General features: G+C 41.2%; 1 protein-coding gene across 1 annotated transcript in view; it reads left to right on the forward strand.

The window, feature by feature from the left end:
* Positions 1-16,701, forward strand: part of vstm2lb (V-set and transmembrane domain containing 2 like b) — a gene marked incomplete at its 5' end in the record, with an annotated part of 39,549 nt that extends 22,848 nt beyond the window's left edge. Inside the window, 3 exons of the mRNA XM_084063115.1 lie at positions 13,270-13,439; positions 15,071-15,115; positions 15,348-16,701. Of these exons, the coding sequence (XP_083919241.1) occupies positions 13,270-13,439; positions 15,071-15,115; positions 15,348-15,668 (536 nt within the window). The 3' untranslated portion in view covers positions 15,669-16,701. The remainder of the gene's footprint in view (positions 1-13,269; positions 13,440-15,070; positions 15,116-15,347) is intronic.
* Positions 16,702-17,951: the final 1,250 nt, after the last annotated feature.

Consider the following 17,951-nt stretch of genomic DNA (forward strand, 5'->3'; position numbering starts at 1 on the left):
TGTCATAGAGAGAGAACATTGTTTATTTTTCCTTTACTTGTTGTACAAAAATCTGTTGCCTCTTCACATTTTCTGGCCGTTTATTTCCACAAAATAATGTGTCCTATGCACACCCACAGTTTCATCGAAATGCTCTCATGTTATGTAGCCATCTGGTTGGCTGTTGGCCGGTTCATTTTCTCTTGTAGTTGGTGTAAGCTACTATGTTAGCAACAGTATGATCAACCGGTTTAGCATAACTTTAGTTAAACACTTGGACTTTTATTCTACCAGCTTACAATACAATGAATGCATTGCTGCAACACAACATGTTATCTGAGCTTGCAGATCGTCTATTTTCGGCAGAGACATTTGGTGTAGAAGAGGGAAGAAATTGCAGGTCAGAATGGTCAGAATCATCATTTTATGAATCACAAGTCAGCCGTGGTTGGTCAAATCATTATGTCTGTCACACTTCTCTGTTTGAAATTTTGTTTCTTAGGAAGTGGTCATAAACCACTTTTCAATAGTTGTTCCAGATATCTATCTATCGGCTGTGATTAGGAAGAGAAAAGACCAGAAGATACTTTCTCCCAGTAGAATCTTTTTTTTTACAGCATGGCCATTTTGTGTGTGTGTGTGTGTGTGTGTGTGTGTGTGTGTGTGTGTGTGTGTGTGTGTGTGTGTGTGTGTGTGTGTGTGTGCGTGTGCGTGTGCGTGTGCGTGTGCGCGTGCGTGCATGTGTCCGTTTCTAATCTCACAAACCACTGGACCTGCCAGCGGCGATTTTTTTTGCATACTGCCAGTAGGCCAGGGAAATTACAGGCTAAATCCCCAAATATATTTCACATGTTTTATAACAGTACTTTTTAAAATGAACTTTTTAAAACATTTATTATATATATCATTTATTTATTCACGTTTACGTATTTGTAAGTGTGACAGTTTTATCAACATGACGTCTGAGAGTCACATGGAAACCACACCATTATTAGACCCCATATTGTTGTTTCATTTCTCCCCACCATAATAACTACTGGACAATACATACTGTATACTGTAGCTAACATCGGACCAATAAAGCAAGGCTTTATTTGGTATCCAAGAAACAGAAGAGAAGTTCATCTGGGTTGCAACATTCACTGTTGTTATTGTGAGCCTGAAACTGTCTCTACTGCTGAGACATGTTGTCTGTATCCTGACAGCATCCTTCCACAATGCTTTTGATATCTAATCTTGGTAACAAATTACCCAAAATTGCATAAAGAAACTGTCTGAAAATAAATATGTTGCTGTCCCATGCATCAGAGAGAGGAAAGCCTTCGCTGAAGGAAATGCCACCCTCTGTTGTTTTGGTCATCATTCTTTGCACCGTGTGAAGTATTGTTGTACAGTATGGTATAGCTTGTGAATGGGGACAGTGTCCCCAGCACACACTGTAACAGTATGTTCACATTGTACAGGAAACAGTGATAATATCTACATAACTGCTATTCATCTTCCAGCATCTCAGAGTGACAGAAGTCTTGTACAGAATGTACGTCATAGATAGAGTAGTTTTCAATATAGCATTTGCACAATATAACACATGTATTGCATACTTTGCACTTCAATATTAGTTATGAGCGAAAAGAGACTGTTGCATTCATTTATTTGACTTAGTAAAGGGCAATTCCCCTGAAAGACCTCAGACTAATTATCACCTATGTCTGTATGAGCGACTGTACACGTACAGTATATTACACAACATTTCAACACCCCTTTCTTTCTCTCTCCTTTTGTATCCATCCTGCCATGACAGATAAATGACAGATCTCGTTATCCTTTTAGATCCGATTAGATCCTTATTTCATGTATGCATGCTTCACTGTTTCTTCACCTAATAGTTGAACTTTTAATGTTTCAAATCATATCCCTCTTATAAATCATTAGATAGAATTAATGAATAAGTATTTTGTTCTGCTTTTTGAACATTCAAGCAGGAGTCGCATAGTGCTTACAGCAGCAGCTGCAGTGTTCGTGCAAAATCAAGGCAGTATCGTAGGATGAGAGACTTAAAAATGGCCTCAACTGTGAGCTCTTCGGGATAGGCATTCCAAACCCAAGGAGTCAGGCACATTTTCCTACTAATGCTCAATAAACTCTGACATTATTGTCATATTATTAAAATCACCAGGTGGCTTGTAGAAAAGATTCATTATCCATTATCCAAATGGCATAATGTAATAATAGTATATTTGACTCAATATGAGAGAGGACTTGCGTATAATAAGTAGGCTACTATAGGTTCAATAGACCCATTTCACTCCAGATATTTAGGTATAGGTAAACAGAGATGTAGGCAATAACATTAATTGCGGGTATGTTTCATTTAGTGTAAGGCTACTGCACACCAGCATGGATAGCTCCTGTACGGTTAACTTAATGCATGGCACACAGAAACACCTAAATGAAACTCACATTAAGGTATTTACCCTCTGCTGACTTTACCTGTCAAAATCTCTCCTGATAAAGGAGCCCATCGTGGAAATCACATGCAAGCCCAACAGGAGGAAGGACTCATCAAGGCAGCTTATAAATTAGCTTATACATCCCAATTTTGGAGTCCTAGCCCACGCATTACTGATGTTTAAACCAATATTTTGTCCAAAAGTGCAGCATTTTCTAATCAATTTGAACAACCTTTATACATTTAAATTAATACAAATAAATACAAATACCATTTTGATGGATAAAAGCCCTAATCCAAAGTAAAAAAATAAGCTATTATTGATATTATTTGAAAACGTATAATTAATAACATGCCTAAAATAGGGACATGCTCAAAATAGGATGGTTGAATGTAGTCGATATGTCAAATACTGGACAATATATAAGCCTATCTCTAATTGAGAGTGGCTGCACTTATTATCTTGCTGGAAATAAACACAATAATATATATTTTAGCTTCACCCCCCGAAAGTAGGACTTGAAGGAAATCTGAACATGGGATGGGCTGGTCTATACCAAACCCTCATAATGTTTGACATGCAGCTTAACCACAACATTTGCTTGATAACTACACCCACACACAATACTGTGTCACTTTTATTTGACTATCACTTGAGTCTGGCATGTTACTGGAAACCAAACCAAACTAATTGTTTTAAATAGTGTCAGTAGGGGTACTCAGACATTCAGACGAGGCACAGTCGGAAACCTAATCTTAAGCGATGCTACAGTATAGTTGCTGCTGTGGCTAAGTGCATTTACTCAAGCGCTGTACTTACTGTAAGTACAATCTGGTACTTGTTCTTTACTTGCGTATTTATATTTCATGCTAATAATTGTACTCCACTTCAGAGGATACTTGTTACTCCACTAGAATTATTTGACAGCTTTATTTACAAGTTACTTGACAGATTAAGATTATTAATGCAAATTATACATAAACTAATAAAGTAATATATTTTGTATAGGTTGAGCTACCCAGTAGTGTATTAGTAGTGAGCTCCACCTTTACTAACTGTGATGAACACATCCATCATCAATCATTTCTAGTCATAATCCAATGTCACTGTAGGATTCTGAAATGGGTTCATACTACATAATGAATACTTTTGACATTTTAAAGGGATAGTTCACCCCCAAAATGACTTTTTTTCTCTATCGATTAGTCACCCCATGGAGACTTGAATTCATTAGAGTTTTTGTCGCATTCCTGAGCCAATAATTTGATGACTGGCAGTGGCAGCGGTTCCGGTAGGAGACACAAAGAGTCTCCTTTGTGTCTCCTACCGGAACCTCATCAAATTATTGGCTTAGGAACGCGACGAAAACAAAACAAATATCCATGATTTCAAGTCTTCATGGGATGACTAATCGATAGGAAAAAAACACATTTTGGGGGTAGAAAATATACTTAAATCCCTTTAAGTATATTTTGATGCTAATACGTAATTATTTTGCCTCGGCGATGGTCATTTCCTATGTTCACATGCGTGACCGTGTCCTAACGGTGCTTTCCAGTGGTGGGTTGCAGTGTTGATTTTGTCGACTAAAACTATGACGAAAAATGTTAGTCGACTACCTTTTATCACTGACGAAAACGTAATAAAAACAAAAAAAAACTAAGATATTTCAATATATACAATTTCATTAAAAAATACAAACTAGACTAAAATGTTGGACTAGTGGAGAAGAGATCCAGTAAAACTAAAAGACACTTGGGTGTTGCGCTCTGAAAATAGCAGATCTACAAGCTCACAACGCGTCGCAGCGCGACGCGTTGTGAGCTTGTAGATCGGCTATTTTCAGAATGCAACCAAGTGTAAAAACAGCCTTTGAGACGCCATCAAGGCACTGACAAAATACATTTTAGTGGACTAAATCAACTGTAGATTTAGTCGACTAAAATCTTATGATATTTAGTCGACTAAAACTAGACAAAAGTAAAACATTTCAGATGACCAAAATATGACTCAAACTAAATGGAATTTTATTCAAAAGACTATGACTAAAACTAAATCAAAATTTGCAGACAAAATCAACACTGTTGCGTTGCACCTTTCCTCTGAGTCTGGGATACATACGTCACACCTGGGCCAACCGACTCACTCACATTCACATGCTTTATGGTGGGCAAATTGAAAGAAAGATGGAGGCGATTGATTATCTGCCATAATGTGTCGCTGCTCGTCTCTTTTCGGCACTTAGAGGGGCACTTACTGAGTCCCACTTGGTGAAGAAGACAGTAGATGTATACGGTAATCATTTAATCATCAAAAAGTGTGATTGGTTGCGTTTGTGTTGCAGTTGATCATCCGACATAACAAGGTGTTGCTGTGGCATTTCTTGGTGGGAAACGCTTGTGGACTGTAAATCAGACACAATATGAAGCATAATATTGCAAATAGGCTCATTGGTATCAGAAGGCTGCTTCTCTCTCTCTCTCTCTCTCTCTCTCTCTCTCTCTCTCTCTCTCTCTCTCTCTCTGTGTTTTTTTCAGCCAATGCAGACTCTCTGCCTTTCAGCTTTTTCTCGTTTCTTTGACCACATTTTCCCTCCTCCTCGCCATGTGACGCGTTGTGAGCTTGTAAATCTTCTATTTTCAAAATAATCTTGAAAAGAAAGTGATTTCTTTTTAATGCTTTTGAAACATTTTAAATACGCAAATCTTGTATGGGCGTTCCTGGCACCCAAAATTTAAGATGGGCGTCCGTGGACATGAAAATGTTTGAGAACAACTGATTTCATGTCTGTCTGTCTGTCTGTCTGTCTGTCTGTCTGTCTGTCTGTCTGTCTGTCTGTCTGTCTGTCTGTCTGTCTGTCTGTGTGTGTGTGTGTGTCTGTCTCTCTCTCTCTCTCTCTCTCTCTCTCTCTCTCTCTCTCTCTCTCTCTCTCTCTCTCTCTCTCTCTCTCTCGTCCCTCTCCGTCCCTCTGTTGCTTTGGATCTGCTATCTTGCTCCAGCAGCAGGCTTGTTTGCAAAGTGATTTACTCTTCATCTCCTCATCTATACACAGTGAGTGTCACAGCACTGACACCCTGCAGACAGGTGCTATACCCTCTATTAAATATCCTCAGGTGAATTGAAACTCCTTTGAACTTGAACATTGTGCGTTTGCCCTTTTCCTTTTTACAGAGCTAGAGCCAGTTTGCAACGGTGGAAATTATGGGTGCTTTTGGTGCTAACAGCCCCATGAAAGTAACAATTTCGTCTGAAACCGACAGACTGCAGACTAAAGTGCATCCATAATTGGATTCCGTTTGTGCCACCGTGTTGCATCATGTTACACATTATGTGAAGTGGAATGGGTATTCTAAATTAGAACAACAATTTTATCTGCGGTGCATTGTCCTTTTTGGAATTTAATTCACCACCACCCACTGAGTTTGTTTCCCATTTACGCTCCCCCTGTACCCTTTACAGTTCACACATCTATAAGGGAAGCTGCACACATTTTACTGAAGTAAAAGTATCAATACTGCAATGTAGAAATACTCTGCTACAAGTAAAAGTCTGTAATTCAAAATGTACCTGAGAGAAAGTACAAAAGTATTGGCATCAAAATGTACTTAAAGTACCAAAAGTAAGTACTTGTTATGCAGAATGTCCTAATGAAATACTCTGCTACAAGTAAAAGTCTGTAATTCAAAATGTACCTGAGAGAAAGTACAAAAGTATTGGCATCAAAATGTACTTAAAGTACCAAAAGTAAGTACTTGTTATGCAGAATGTCCTATTTAAAGTTTTCAAATGTATAAAAATCTTTTGAAAATAGCAGATCTACAAGCTCACAATGTGTCGCCTCACAAGCTTGTAGATCGGCTATTTTCGAATGGTCGAAATGTATATTGAGCTGAAGTGGTTTATGTATGTTTTGTAATAATAATCAAAATCTACAAAGTAATTAGTAACTAAAGTTTTCAAATAATTGTAAAAGTACAATATTTGCCTCTGAGATGTAGTGGAGTAGAAGTAAAAGTATAGACAATTGGAATTACTCCAGTAAAGTAAAAGTACCTAAAAATTGGGCTTAAGTACAGCACTTGAGAAAATGTACGTAGTTACTTTACACCAACGCACGCACGCACGCACGCACGCACGCAACGTTAACCTCCATCACAACCGTCCCAGAAGGCGTACGGGGAGGATGAATGTCACAATGCATGACTTCAATCTGCGTGTTGCATAACGCATCTGTCACTGCCTGTTTGGACGCGTGACAAGTCGGCATGTGTGACAATAAAGGTGTGACAGCATGGTATGTTGACATTGTTATTCAACACCAGAGAATTATCTGTTGGGCTGCAGAAGCGATGCATGCGGGAGGGAACGATGCATTGTTCCTGTAGCCATACAGTACAATATGTCTCTTAATAAGAACTCACAGAGTGAGTGGGCGGGGATGAGGTTCTGGAGAGGTAGATTGAGCTTTCCTTATCTAAACTTCTCTCCCCTTTTAAAGTCTGATTTAGTATTTTCTGCTGTCCAACAGTGTTGCATTGCATGCCAACAATAGCAGTGAGCTTGTTGATCTGCTACTTACGGCGTGTGACACCATCAGACAATGATGTATATATTCAAGCATTAAACTCCTGAGGAACATTTACATAACGGAGAGGGTGGAGGGGTGGAGAGAGATGGAGACGGTAGCTGCCTGCTGTGTATTTTTAACCTGCCTCACTGTCTGTCACTATTAAGTATGCTCATAGGTAATGGCCTTGTATCCTCGCATTGTGGCAACGCAGGAAAAATATTTCCCAATCTGTATGCAGGGCAGATATTCACCCGGTGTTTGAATACTAAATAACATCACAGAGACAGTGTTTGAGTGGGACGTTAGCATCCAGCGGATGAATTAGAAAATTCTAGTCACCGAGTCTGTCTGTATATATACTCTACGCCGCGCTCACAGCTTAGGAAGGTTGTCAGTGTGGTTGCTTTCAATATTTGACACACAACCGAGTGCCAGGCAGTGCGTGTGTGCGTGCATGCGTGTGTGTGCGTGTGTGTGCGCGTGCGTGCGTGCGTGCGTGCGTGCGTGCGTGCGTGTGTGTGTGTGTGTGTGTGTGTGAAATTGTGTTTGTGCGTGCGTGCATGTGGCTGGTGGGGGTGGGTGGTTGCGGGGTGTGTGTGCATGTGAAAGGAACAGTGTGTTTTTTTATGTTGCTCTTAGCCTCTCTCTCTCTCTCTCTCTCTCTCTCTGGGCTCTGAATATAGCTGCATTCATCAAAGAACCGTAACCCCTGAAGAACATGGGTATTGTTGGTGGGTGTTTACCACTACACACAGCAAAATCCTGAGTGTTCTTTTGGCTCTGGAAGTGTGAAAATGGACTCAGGACTTTGCTGTGCAATGTGAGCTTGCGTGTACCATTTCATGTTAGAGAACAAAGATGCACTGTAGCCTACTTTATGTGCTAAAAAGAGACTATTGCAGGCTATTATTCGACTCAGTCATTCTTGAGACGCTTCATACTTTCTGCTACTTTTCTATTTCTCACAAAAATGTGTGCGTACCTGTCTTTGTCTGCATACAATTTTATTTCTAATATGTTTATTGAAATCATGACCGACCCATTTACCGAAGTCCAAATGTGTTTTTTTTGGCCAATGCAGAGTCTACCTTTCAGTTTTCTCTTGTTTCTTTGACTACATCCCCCCCTCTCTCTCTCTCTCTCTCTCTCCCTCTCCCTCTCTCCCTCTCTCTCTCCCTCTCTCTCTCTCTCTCCCCCTCTCACCCCTCCCCCCCCTCCCTTGACCCCCCACTCTCTTGATCTGTCTCTCTCTCTCTCTCTCTCTCTCTCTCTCTCTCTCTCTCAAATGAAGCTGCTGTGTGACCAGGGGCAGTGGAGCATCCATCCAACACAGTCAAAAAACCATAGAGTCAATTGAACTGCGAAGAGTGTACGGAATGGAACCGAATGGGCCCGTGAGGGTCCATTCGGTTCCATTCGTACACTCTTTGGAGTTCAATTTACACGGAAGATTTTGCTGTGTCCAAAGGTGTGACTCATTGGGACCGTTTTCTTTAAAAAGGGGGCTTCTTCAGTCCCTCCATTCTCCTCCTCTCCTCCAACACCTCCATGCGTAACAGTAACAGCAATGCTCCTCCGTTCCCCCTGTCCTCGAAAGAGGATTACGCTGTGAATGGGAGAGTCTGACGTTTTTTTGTTTTTTTGCTGTACCAAAGATGCAGTGTTAAAATGTCACTATTTGCTCATTCACGGCTATCTTATATCTCTAGATTGATTTTTCTTTTTATCCAGTTAAACCAATAATTTTAATGTGGTGTGTGTGGGCCGGCTGCTTTAGTTTTAACATTGAAACATTAGATTAGGGTTTTTTTTTAGTGGCTGCAGAAAGTGGGGCAATTTTTCATATAGTGAAACAAATTCATTAAAAACAAAAGATACAGGGAACAAAAAAACATACTTTTCCTTGCATGATAATGAACCACATATTATTTTATTACTATATGAAGATGGTTATATTCCACTGTGTACCATGAGGCCTAGACATTCATTTATTCTCTGCACAAAGGCTGAAGGTTCTGTCCCATGCTAAATGGGTAAGCATTATGACTTTGTAATGAAATTATATTATTAGTGTTGTGGTGCCATCGCTCTCTCATCTCCTGTGTGAAATTGAATACATTCCCCCCCTCCCCTCTCTCTGTCTCTCTCTCTTCTTTCTTTCTTTCTTTCTCTCTCTCTCTCTCTCTCTCTCTCTCTCTCTCTCTCTCTCTCTCTCTCTGATTATATTCTAAGTGCTCCACAATTGCATTGCTGCTGCATGTTGTTTAAAACATAGGCGACAACGTTCCCATGGCAGCGTTTTCCAAGAACACACCATGTCCATAGTCATATAAAATCGATAGTCAGTTGAATGAGACAGAATGTGAGAGGGATAAAGAGAGAGAGAGAGAGAGAGAGAGAGAGAGAGAGAGAGAGAGAGAGAGAGAGAGAGAGAGAGAGAGAGAGAGAGAGGGGAAGGGACAAGCAAGGCTCAATGGAGTATGATGCACTCATAGCGTCCTGGCTGTGCACAGCACCAGCTCAGACCGCCTGAATGTGCATGTTGTTTCACCAAAGATTAACCACTTTAATTAGTATGCTACGCTGAATGGAGGTGGTCAATGCCGTATGAAATAAGCAGTGAAATTCTGCCGGCGTGACATTGAACAAACCATAATGAGATTGCATTTCATGGTATGTGCACATGTATTTTCCCCGGCTTTTCATTGACTTGCTGTATGGTAATAAATCATACCAATCAGACAAGGCGTATGGGTGGTGGGACTGCTGCTGTCAAGCGTTAATTTACAAGAAGAATGCTTTTTTTCCCTCCTCCTTTCTTTCTCTCCCAATGGGATTGGAGGATGTGTGCAATTTTTAGGGGTTCCACTGCACTACTTTTATAGTGTAGAATTTTACTAATCATTATTAAGAAGTATAGTTCACTGACTTCATGAGGTCCACTTCTACCAGCCTCAAATAAAGAAATGCTGAGGAAAAACATGTGTATTTTCAATAGGATGTCAAGGTATGTGTTATGGGCAAATTGAGCCTGCAGTATAATCAGCATGGGGGAGTATATGTTGTTGTTGTATACACTGTATACTATCTATAGATAGATGCTTTATTTGTCCTCGCGGAAATTCATTTTGTACCAAGCAGCCGTCAGGATACAAAAAAATTGAAATACACAATACATTGACAGATCACACCACATAATACATTGACAGTGCTACACAGCTCCTCTCCGCTCCTCCCAACTATAAAAGGATACCAGTCATAATTCAAGAGGCATCACATATATTTTATGCACAGAACTGAGATGGGGCCTCTTTGTTCAGGAGTCCTATACTTGTGGGGACTCTATCTATCTATCTATCTATCTATCTATCTAGATAGCTAATTATAGATACAGTAGAATGAGTAGATCGATCTATTTTCTATCTATCTATCTATCTTGCTTTCTTTTTTCAAATTTATTTTTGGGCTTTTATGCCTCTATGTGATAGGACAGTAGGCTGACAGGAAATGGGGAGAGAGAGATGGGGGAGTGACACACAGCAAAGGTCGCCGGGATTGGGATTCAAACCAGCGACAAGCTGTCAGGCTAGGTGCCCAGACCGCCACACCAGCGGCCCGGGCCTATCTTATCTATCTTCTGCACACATTAAGTGATGCAGGAAAATGTGTACAGAAATGAAGTGACCTTCTTGACCATGACAGCCTCATTACAGTAGTTTCACAATTACTTTGTGGCCAAATTGTAAACGAATTGCAAATTCATGCACATCATTGAAATTTTTAGATTCCGTATTGTTACATTCTAGTTTTTCAGCTCCTTGACATTGCAACAATGAGATAAAATTGACAAAAATAGCAATACAATAATAGAAATAGCAGTAACAATGGTACTATAATATAATACAATACAATTGCACAATGTAAGGTGCTTCTGGTTAGGTGTTGTGTTCATGGGTCCTACCTCTAATATTAGATAGGCCTACTGTATACCTTATACAGTCATTGTTACCTTCACTTAGACTAGGAGTGGTGTATAGGGATTCTTCTCCTAGAAAGGTCTATTGTAGTTTCCTACAACTCAATGACAGTTAGAGAGCAATTACTCAATGTTAACAACATTAATTAACTCCTAACTGTTGTCTGAATGACTCATCTAGTTTGTTCGTCTTAATTACTAGTATTAGGGAAGGCCTTCCATGCATACATTCTTTACAGTAAAACCTAAACACAATGACTTCTGCTGCGTTTTTTTTTTTCTCAGAGCAGAAAACTTCAGCTTCCAGCTGCAAGTGTCCTTCAACATGATTATGGTATCATCCATATTCTACAACAACATGATCCATTGTCTTTGAGATTTATTTTTCCAAATTCTCCACAAACCACTCAGCAGATGGTGCGTAGCCCATTCAATCCGGGAATGCGTCTGTATCATTTTGCTATAGCCTATAACCGTTATTTTTAACTTTTGGCTATTCAAAAATAGCAGATCTACAAGCTCATAGCGCAGCACCGAGTACCAATCGTGAAAATGTGTGCAAATCTTTGAATATATATATATATATTTTTAAACCACATTTTTTACTAAGATCTTTGCTTTTGGGGGTCCCTGGAACAAAACCTTTTCATGTCAAGGACCCCCAAAATGATATGCATTTGGCTGCGGACCCTCATCTTGTTCCAGGCCCCCCCCCAGGAGCAAAGATTTGAGTAAAGAATGATCCATTTGAAAATATACATATTCAAAGATTTGCACACATCTTCACGATTGTTGAATAGCCAAAGTATTAAAAAAAAAAAAATGAAGTGGTTACACAGCGTTCCCGGTCTTAAAGGGTTAGAGAATGCTTTGTCTAAACAAAATACCCCAAAATGTTATCTCTCTTAGACTTGCACACAGACCCGCGCTCCAGTCTCAGTGGTGGTGAGTAGAAGAGGATTAACAGTGACTTTCCCTGTGTTTTAAAAGAGCCAGTTAAGAGGATTGAGCCAGGGGTTTGAAGGGACGGATGTGTGGTTGCAGATAGGACAGCACTGGAGGAGAAGATGTCTTCATTTTAGCTGGGCTACTATTGGCCAGAGATTAGAATGAGTATGTGCACACTCACACACACACACGCATTCACAAGCGTGCACACACACACACACACACACACACACACACACACACACACACACACACACACACACACACACACACACACACACACACACACGCACACACGCACACACAAACACAAACAATCGCACATGCACATGCACATGCACATGCACATGCACATGCACATGCACATGCACATGCACATGCACATGCGCACACATGTGCACGCACACACGCACGCACGTGCGCGCACACACACACACACGCGCGCACGCACACATACAGTACATACACATGCACACGTACTGTACGCACGCACGCACACGTGTGCACACACACACACATGCACACGTTTGCACATGCACGCACGCACGCGCACCCACCCACCCACCCACCCACGCACGCACGCACGCACACACACACACACACACACACACACACACACACACACACACACACACACACACACACACACACACACACACACACACACACACACACACACACACACACACACACGCGCGCACGCGCGCACATACTGGATGCTGAGTCAGTAGTGAACATGCACAGTTGCCCGGAGGAAGACAGAGAATGGGAAAGTAGGTAAGTTTAGCTGTCAGTTGGCGGATGAGTTATGTCACAGTTATGTCCATTACAGCGAGCAGACCAGGCAGAAGTTCTGTTCAATGTACTGTATAGGTGGTTGTCCTTGGGTGCAGGATTGAAGTGAAATGACAGTTTCAAAACAGCATCCTCCTGGAGTTTTCAACAAGGGCTGTTATGACTCTGACTTTGAGATTGCATAATGTCTTTTCACTTTGTGAAAGTTGCCATTGTGCCTGCGGGTTCGGACGAGTCTTGACACAGGAGAATGTGAGGTAAAAACTACAGCAGCTTAGCATATGAAGTTAGCAGAATAGGTCAACTGAAAGAAAAATAAAGACCAGCAATGTATCACTTTTCATGGATTTTATATTCAGGCTATCTGCATTTAACTTATTTATTATTATTTCTCACTAACTCTGGGGGAGCCGGGGATCGAACTGGGAATCTGGCCACTCTACCGGCCACTCTACCCCTGAGCTACTGTTCCCCTTAGCAGTGGTTCCCCTTAGCCTCGTTGTTCTTCAGTCTACTAGTGTCTTCAATTTTCTTTCATTTCTCTGTTTCAGCTCTCTTCACAGAGGTGCCACACGACATCTCGACGCAGAGCGGCGCCGACGTGGAGATGGCCTGTTCCTTCCGCGGGGCGGGCTCCCCTTCCTACTCCCTGGAGATCCAGTGGTGGTACATCAGGAACCACAGAGACTGGCCCGAGAAGCCTGCCTGGACCACCAATGAGGTGAGAGCTGTCTGGATGGAACATCATCTAGTGGTGTGGCTGGGGTTGAGGCCGGGATGGGGGGGGGGGGGGGTGCGGGGCGGCGGGGCGCAGTGGGGGACTGACTTTGTGAGATAAACTGTTTACATCAGCTCATTCAAGAAGCTTAGTCTGTCTGAATAAAGAACAGATGTCCACAAGCTATTTTTGACGCAATAATTAATAATGCAGAGGAAAAAAAATGTTATTTGTCATTAGTTAGCTGACTAATTAATATATCTGAGGGGAAGTGAGCTAAGCACTATTTTAAAGGACAGGGATTATTTTGGTCTGATTATATATCATGGCTGTGGCTTTGTGCTTTATACATTAAACATACCTTTTATCATTCAAAACCTTTACATTCCTCACATGGTTGTGCCTCTCCCTCTTTTTTTAAATGATCAGTGAATTAGAATGCATCGGCTTTAGAAGTCCATTTTGGAATAAATGATGTTCACAGGGTTCATTTGTGTGGGCAGGTTTTTGCCTTGACCGAACCTGCTCTAGTTTACTGTTACATCAGGCAAAAAAGGAAATGGCCAGGACAAGAAACCCTCTGGCACGGAAAGAAGTGGATAATTGCTTATTAGCATTTGCCTTCGTTGGGGGAGCAGGTTGACTCTCTCCCAACATGGGGGGAACTCACGCCCCCCTGTTGCGCCTCTAGACACTATAATTGGCACTGAGGAAGAAATAGATTTTCAAAAATCTCTGTCTGGCTCCATGAATAATTCATACCTATGCCCAAAAGAATACCTCACTGCTTCCACGCACACACACACACACACACACACACACACACACACACACACACACACACACACACACACACACACACACACACACACACACACACACACACACACACACACACACACACACACACACACACACACGGTTTCATTTTCAGAGGCTGCCATGCACAGTAGAGTGTATATGCATGTACTGTACGCGCGCGTACACACACACACACACACACACACACACACACACACACACACACACACGTATGTATATGTGCACATATACACACACACTTACATAAGTATGCATGCACAGTCACCTACATATCTAGAGTTGAAACACATACGCACACACACACACACACACACACACACACACACACACACCACGTGTGCGCACGCGCATACGCACGCGCGCACACGCACACACACACACACACACACACACACACACACACACACACACACACACACACACACACACACACACACATACACACACACACACACACACACACCTTGCTCGAAAATAGCTCAGCAGCCAAGATGTTAGGTATACCAGCGGTGTACTTTGATCTGGGACCGCAGGTAGTACAGCTAAGCTGTGTTTAAAGATGTTCAGAAATATCAGTAATGGCAATCTATCGAAGTCAATAACAATGTTCCGACTTAATGTTATGGGAAAAGGCAGCTTAACCGGCATGATATAATGCCGTGCACCGAAAATAGCCGATCTACAAGCTCAAAATTCGCCGCGCTGTGACACGCTGTGAGCTTGTAGATATAGGCTATTTTTGGTGTGCAACACCGGCGAGCAACTAAGTATAATGCGGCTGTTATGAATGTGTCATCCTTGTTTCTGTGTAGGTGGTGCCCCAGGAACAGATGTCCAAGGATGCCACCAAGATAAGTGTAAGTTTGAACTTGTAGCAGCTGTCAAACTAAACTAAACCAGCCAACCAGCTTTTGTGGGATCAATTTCCAGTTGTGGATCGAATACTTGATTTCCCATGCACATTCTTGGTCTTAAGCACGAGTACTGAATATTGAATAATTCAGATGTTTTTCAAACGTGCAGTGTGAATAATTCACACGGGCACGGTTTGAAATAAGCCATGCACCTTCTCTCCCCCCCCCCCCTCAGGTGGTGAAGGTGGCTGGCAGCAATATCTCCCACAAGCTCCGCTTGTCCAACGTCAAGCCGTCCGACGAGGGCACGTACGAGTGCCGCGTCATCGACTTCAGCGGCGCCGTGGCGCAGCATCACCGCGTGCGCGCCTTCCTCCAGGTGGAGCCCGAGAGGAGGGGGCACGACGGGATGGAGAACGCCCCCCAGCCACAGGAACCTGCAGGGCACCGGGCGCAAGCCCACGCCCGCCGCCACCAGACAGATGGCAGCAGGGAGCTGAAGAGGAGATCGGCGGCGAGTAGCAGCACTGACTGCACCGAGAGCTGTGTGCTCTAAAGTGGGGGGCCTCGCTCGCTCGTGTCGCTTCGCGTGTGCACAGATGGGGATCGAAGACCGAGTGCATGTTCCCGGTTTTATCTTTAAGAGGAAAACGTCATTTATTTACACACACACACACACGTCATCGCAGCAGCAGAGACCCGGGCCGTGATTGGACCTTTTGTGTGCCATGTTTATTTATAACCTCAGTCGCTGGCAGTTTGTGTACTTTCATTATGTTTGTTTGGATCTAATTGTAGATTGTCGATGCCATCAAAGGGCATGTTTATTATTGTCATTGAAAATGACTCAATGTTCTCTTTGTTGTTATGTTACGTTCTTGTTATTGTTTCCGTGCTTTTCTCCTATTGCTTCAGGTTTATGCTTATATGATTTTGATGAGAGAGAAGAATATGTTTTTTTTCCAGTATAACCTAGAGAAAACTGGGACCCAATTAAATCACATACAGTACAGGACACAGCAAAACCCTGAGTGTTTAAAGGTGCAAAAGACAACATTCAGCCACTAGATGTTGCTATCGCAACACCTGTGTTGCATAAGGTTCCTTATATTCCTCACTCATGTCTGTAAGGCAGTAAATATGCAGTTTGCAACATTGTAACATGGTGGCTGCCTCCAAGGGTTTCTTTAGGGGGGAAAAAGTACCTTTCCCAATGAAAACTGAAGCATGACGATAACGGCAGCCGTCAGCTTACAGAGGTAAACAAAACAAATAATAATTCTCAACAAAATTATTGAAATGATTATGTAATCATAATACATTTCTGGGGAAAGCGATACGTTTGTTCCACACCTTTTTAAAAGCTCTGTGGATGTATTATTTATTTTCTTTTTTTATCCATGTACTGTACATATACTTTTTAACTCTGAAAGTGTAAAGATTGACCTGTAAAGCTTCATTTATTCTCCATAGTACGATGGTGTTAATTGCCAAAAAGAACAAAAACTAGAATTCACACACAAAAAAAACACAAAATGCTCTTGAAAATCTGATATTTTCAGCAAGCAACACCGTCATGTGTAGGAGTATAGGGCATAGCAGTGGCAGCCATTTTGTGGTGCCACAGACATAAAACCCATTCATTTTTTCCATCGAGATTTTTGAAAAAATTCTATATAAATTAGTTTAAGCCTGGTACCAAGCCATCCAGGCTCCTAGTGAATCATGACCATAAAACATTTGATTATGTGTCAAAAAATATTTAAATATTGAATTATATTATATACTATATTTAATAAATACCCTTTTTTTTGCTGTTTACAAATATGTTTTGACACAGAATCAAGTGTTGTATCATCATGATTCACCAGGAGCCTGGATTGGCTTGGTTCCAAGCTTAAAATCATTTATATAAATATTTTCTGAAATCTCTATTGGAAAAATTAATGGGTTTTCTATCCGTGGCACCACAAAATGGCCACCACTGCTATATGCCCTATAAATTCTGCCACTTTTACACTTTAGGAGTTAAAGGAGCGCTCAGGATTTGGCTGTGTACTATAGTAGTAGAATACTGACATAGTCATGGAAGATAGGAAGTGAATGAACAAGGACTTGAAGGCTCATTGATAACATTGTTAACATTATTTTGAAACAAATGTCTTTTCAAATGGTTATCAAAAGGCCTCTAACTAAAAAACAGTATACCAAAAGGCTGCAGTATTATCTTGTAAATGCTTTAAAATTTCCCCCCACCATTTATGTGTCTAGTTTTAATGTTTTGTTTTATATTAATTATATTTAATATCTGCATTTGAAAGGTGTAACTTTCTAAACCACCTGTAGAATGTCCGCAGAATACAAATGTAAAACTTGTGTTTATACACTACTTCGTTGCGTTGCAGATTTACAAAATAGAAGATCTTGATTCAAACCGGGAACACATCTCTGTCATTTTAAGATTTATTTTGCTATTCAAAAATAGCAGATCTACAAGCTCATAGCGGGGCACTTGGTGCCACGCTATGAGCTTGTAGATCTGCTATTTTTGAAAAATCGTGAAAATCTGTGCAAATCTTTGAATATATATATATATATATCTTAAAGCGAACATTTATTGTTCCAGGGACCTCCAGAAGCAAAGATTTGAGTTACAAATGTTCGTGTTAAAAATATATATATTTATTCAAAACGTATCAACATTTTTTTAAATTGCAGATATACAAGCTCGTAGCGCGGCACTCTGTGCGCACTATGAGCGAGTATATCTGCTATTTTTGAATAGCCCAAAGTATAAAATAATGCTTATAACTCAATACAAAAAAATTACACAGCTGCT

Source organism: Gymnoscopelus microlampas (genome assembly GCF_963454915.1).
Source record: "Gymnoscopelus microlampas genome assembly, chromosome: 7".
NCBI lineage: Eukaryota > Metazoa > Chordata > Actinopteri > Myctophiformes > Myctophidae > Gymnoscopelus > Gymnoscopelus microlampas.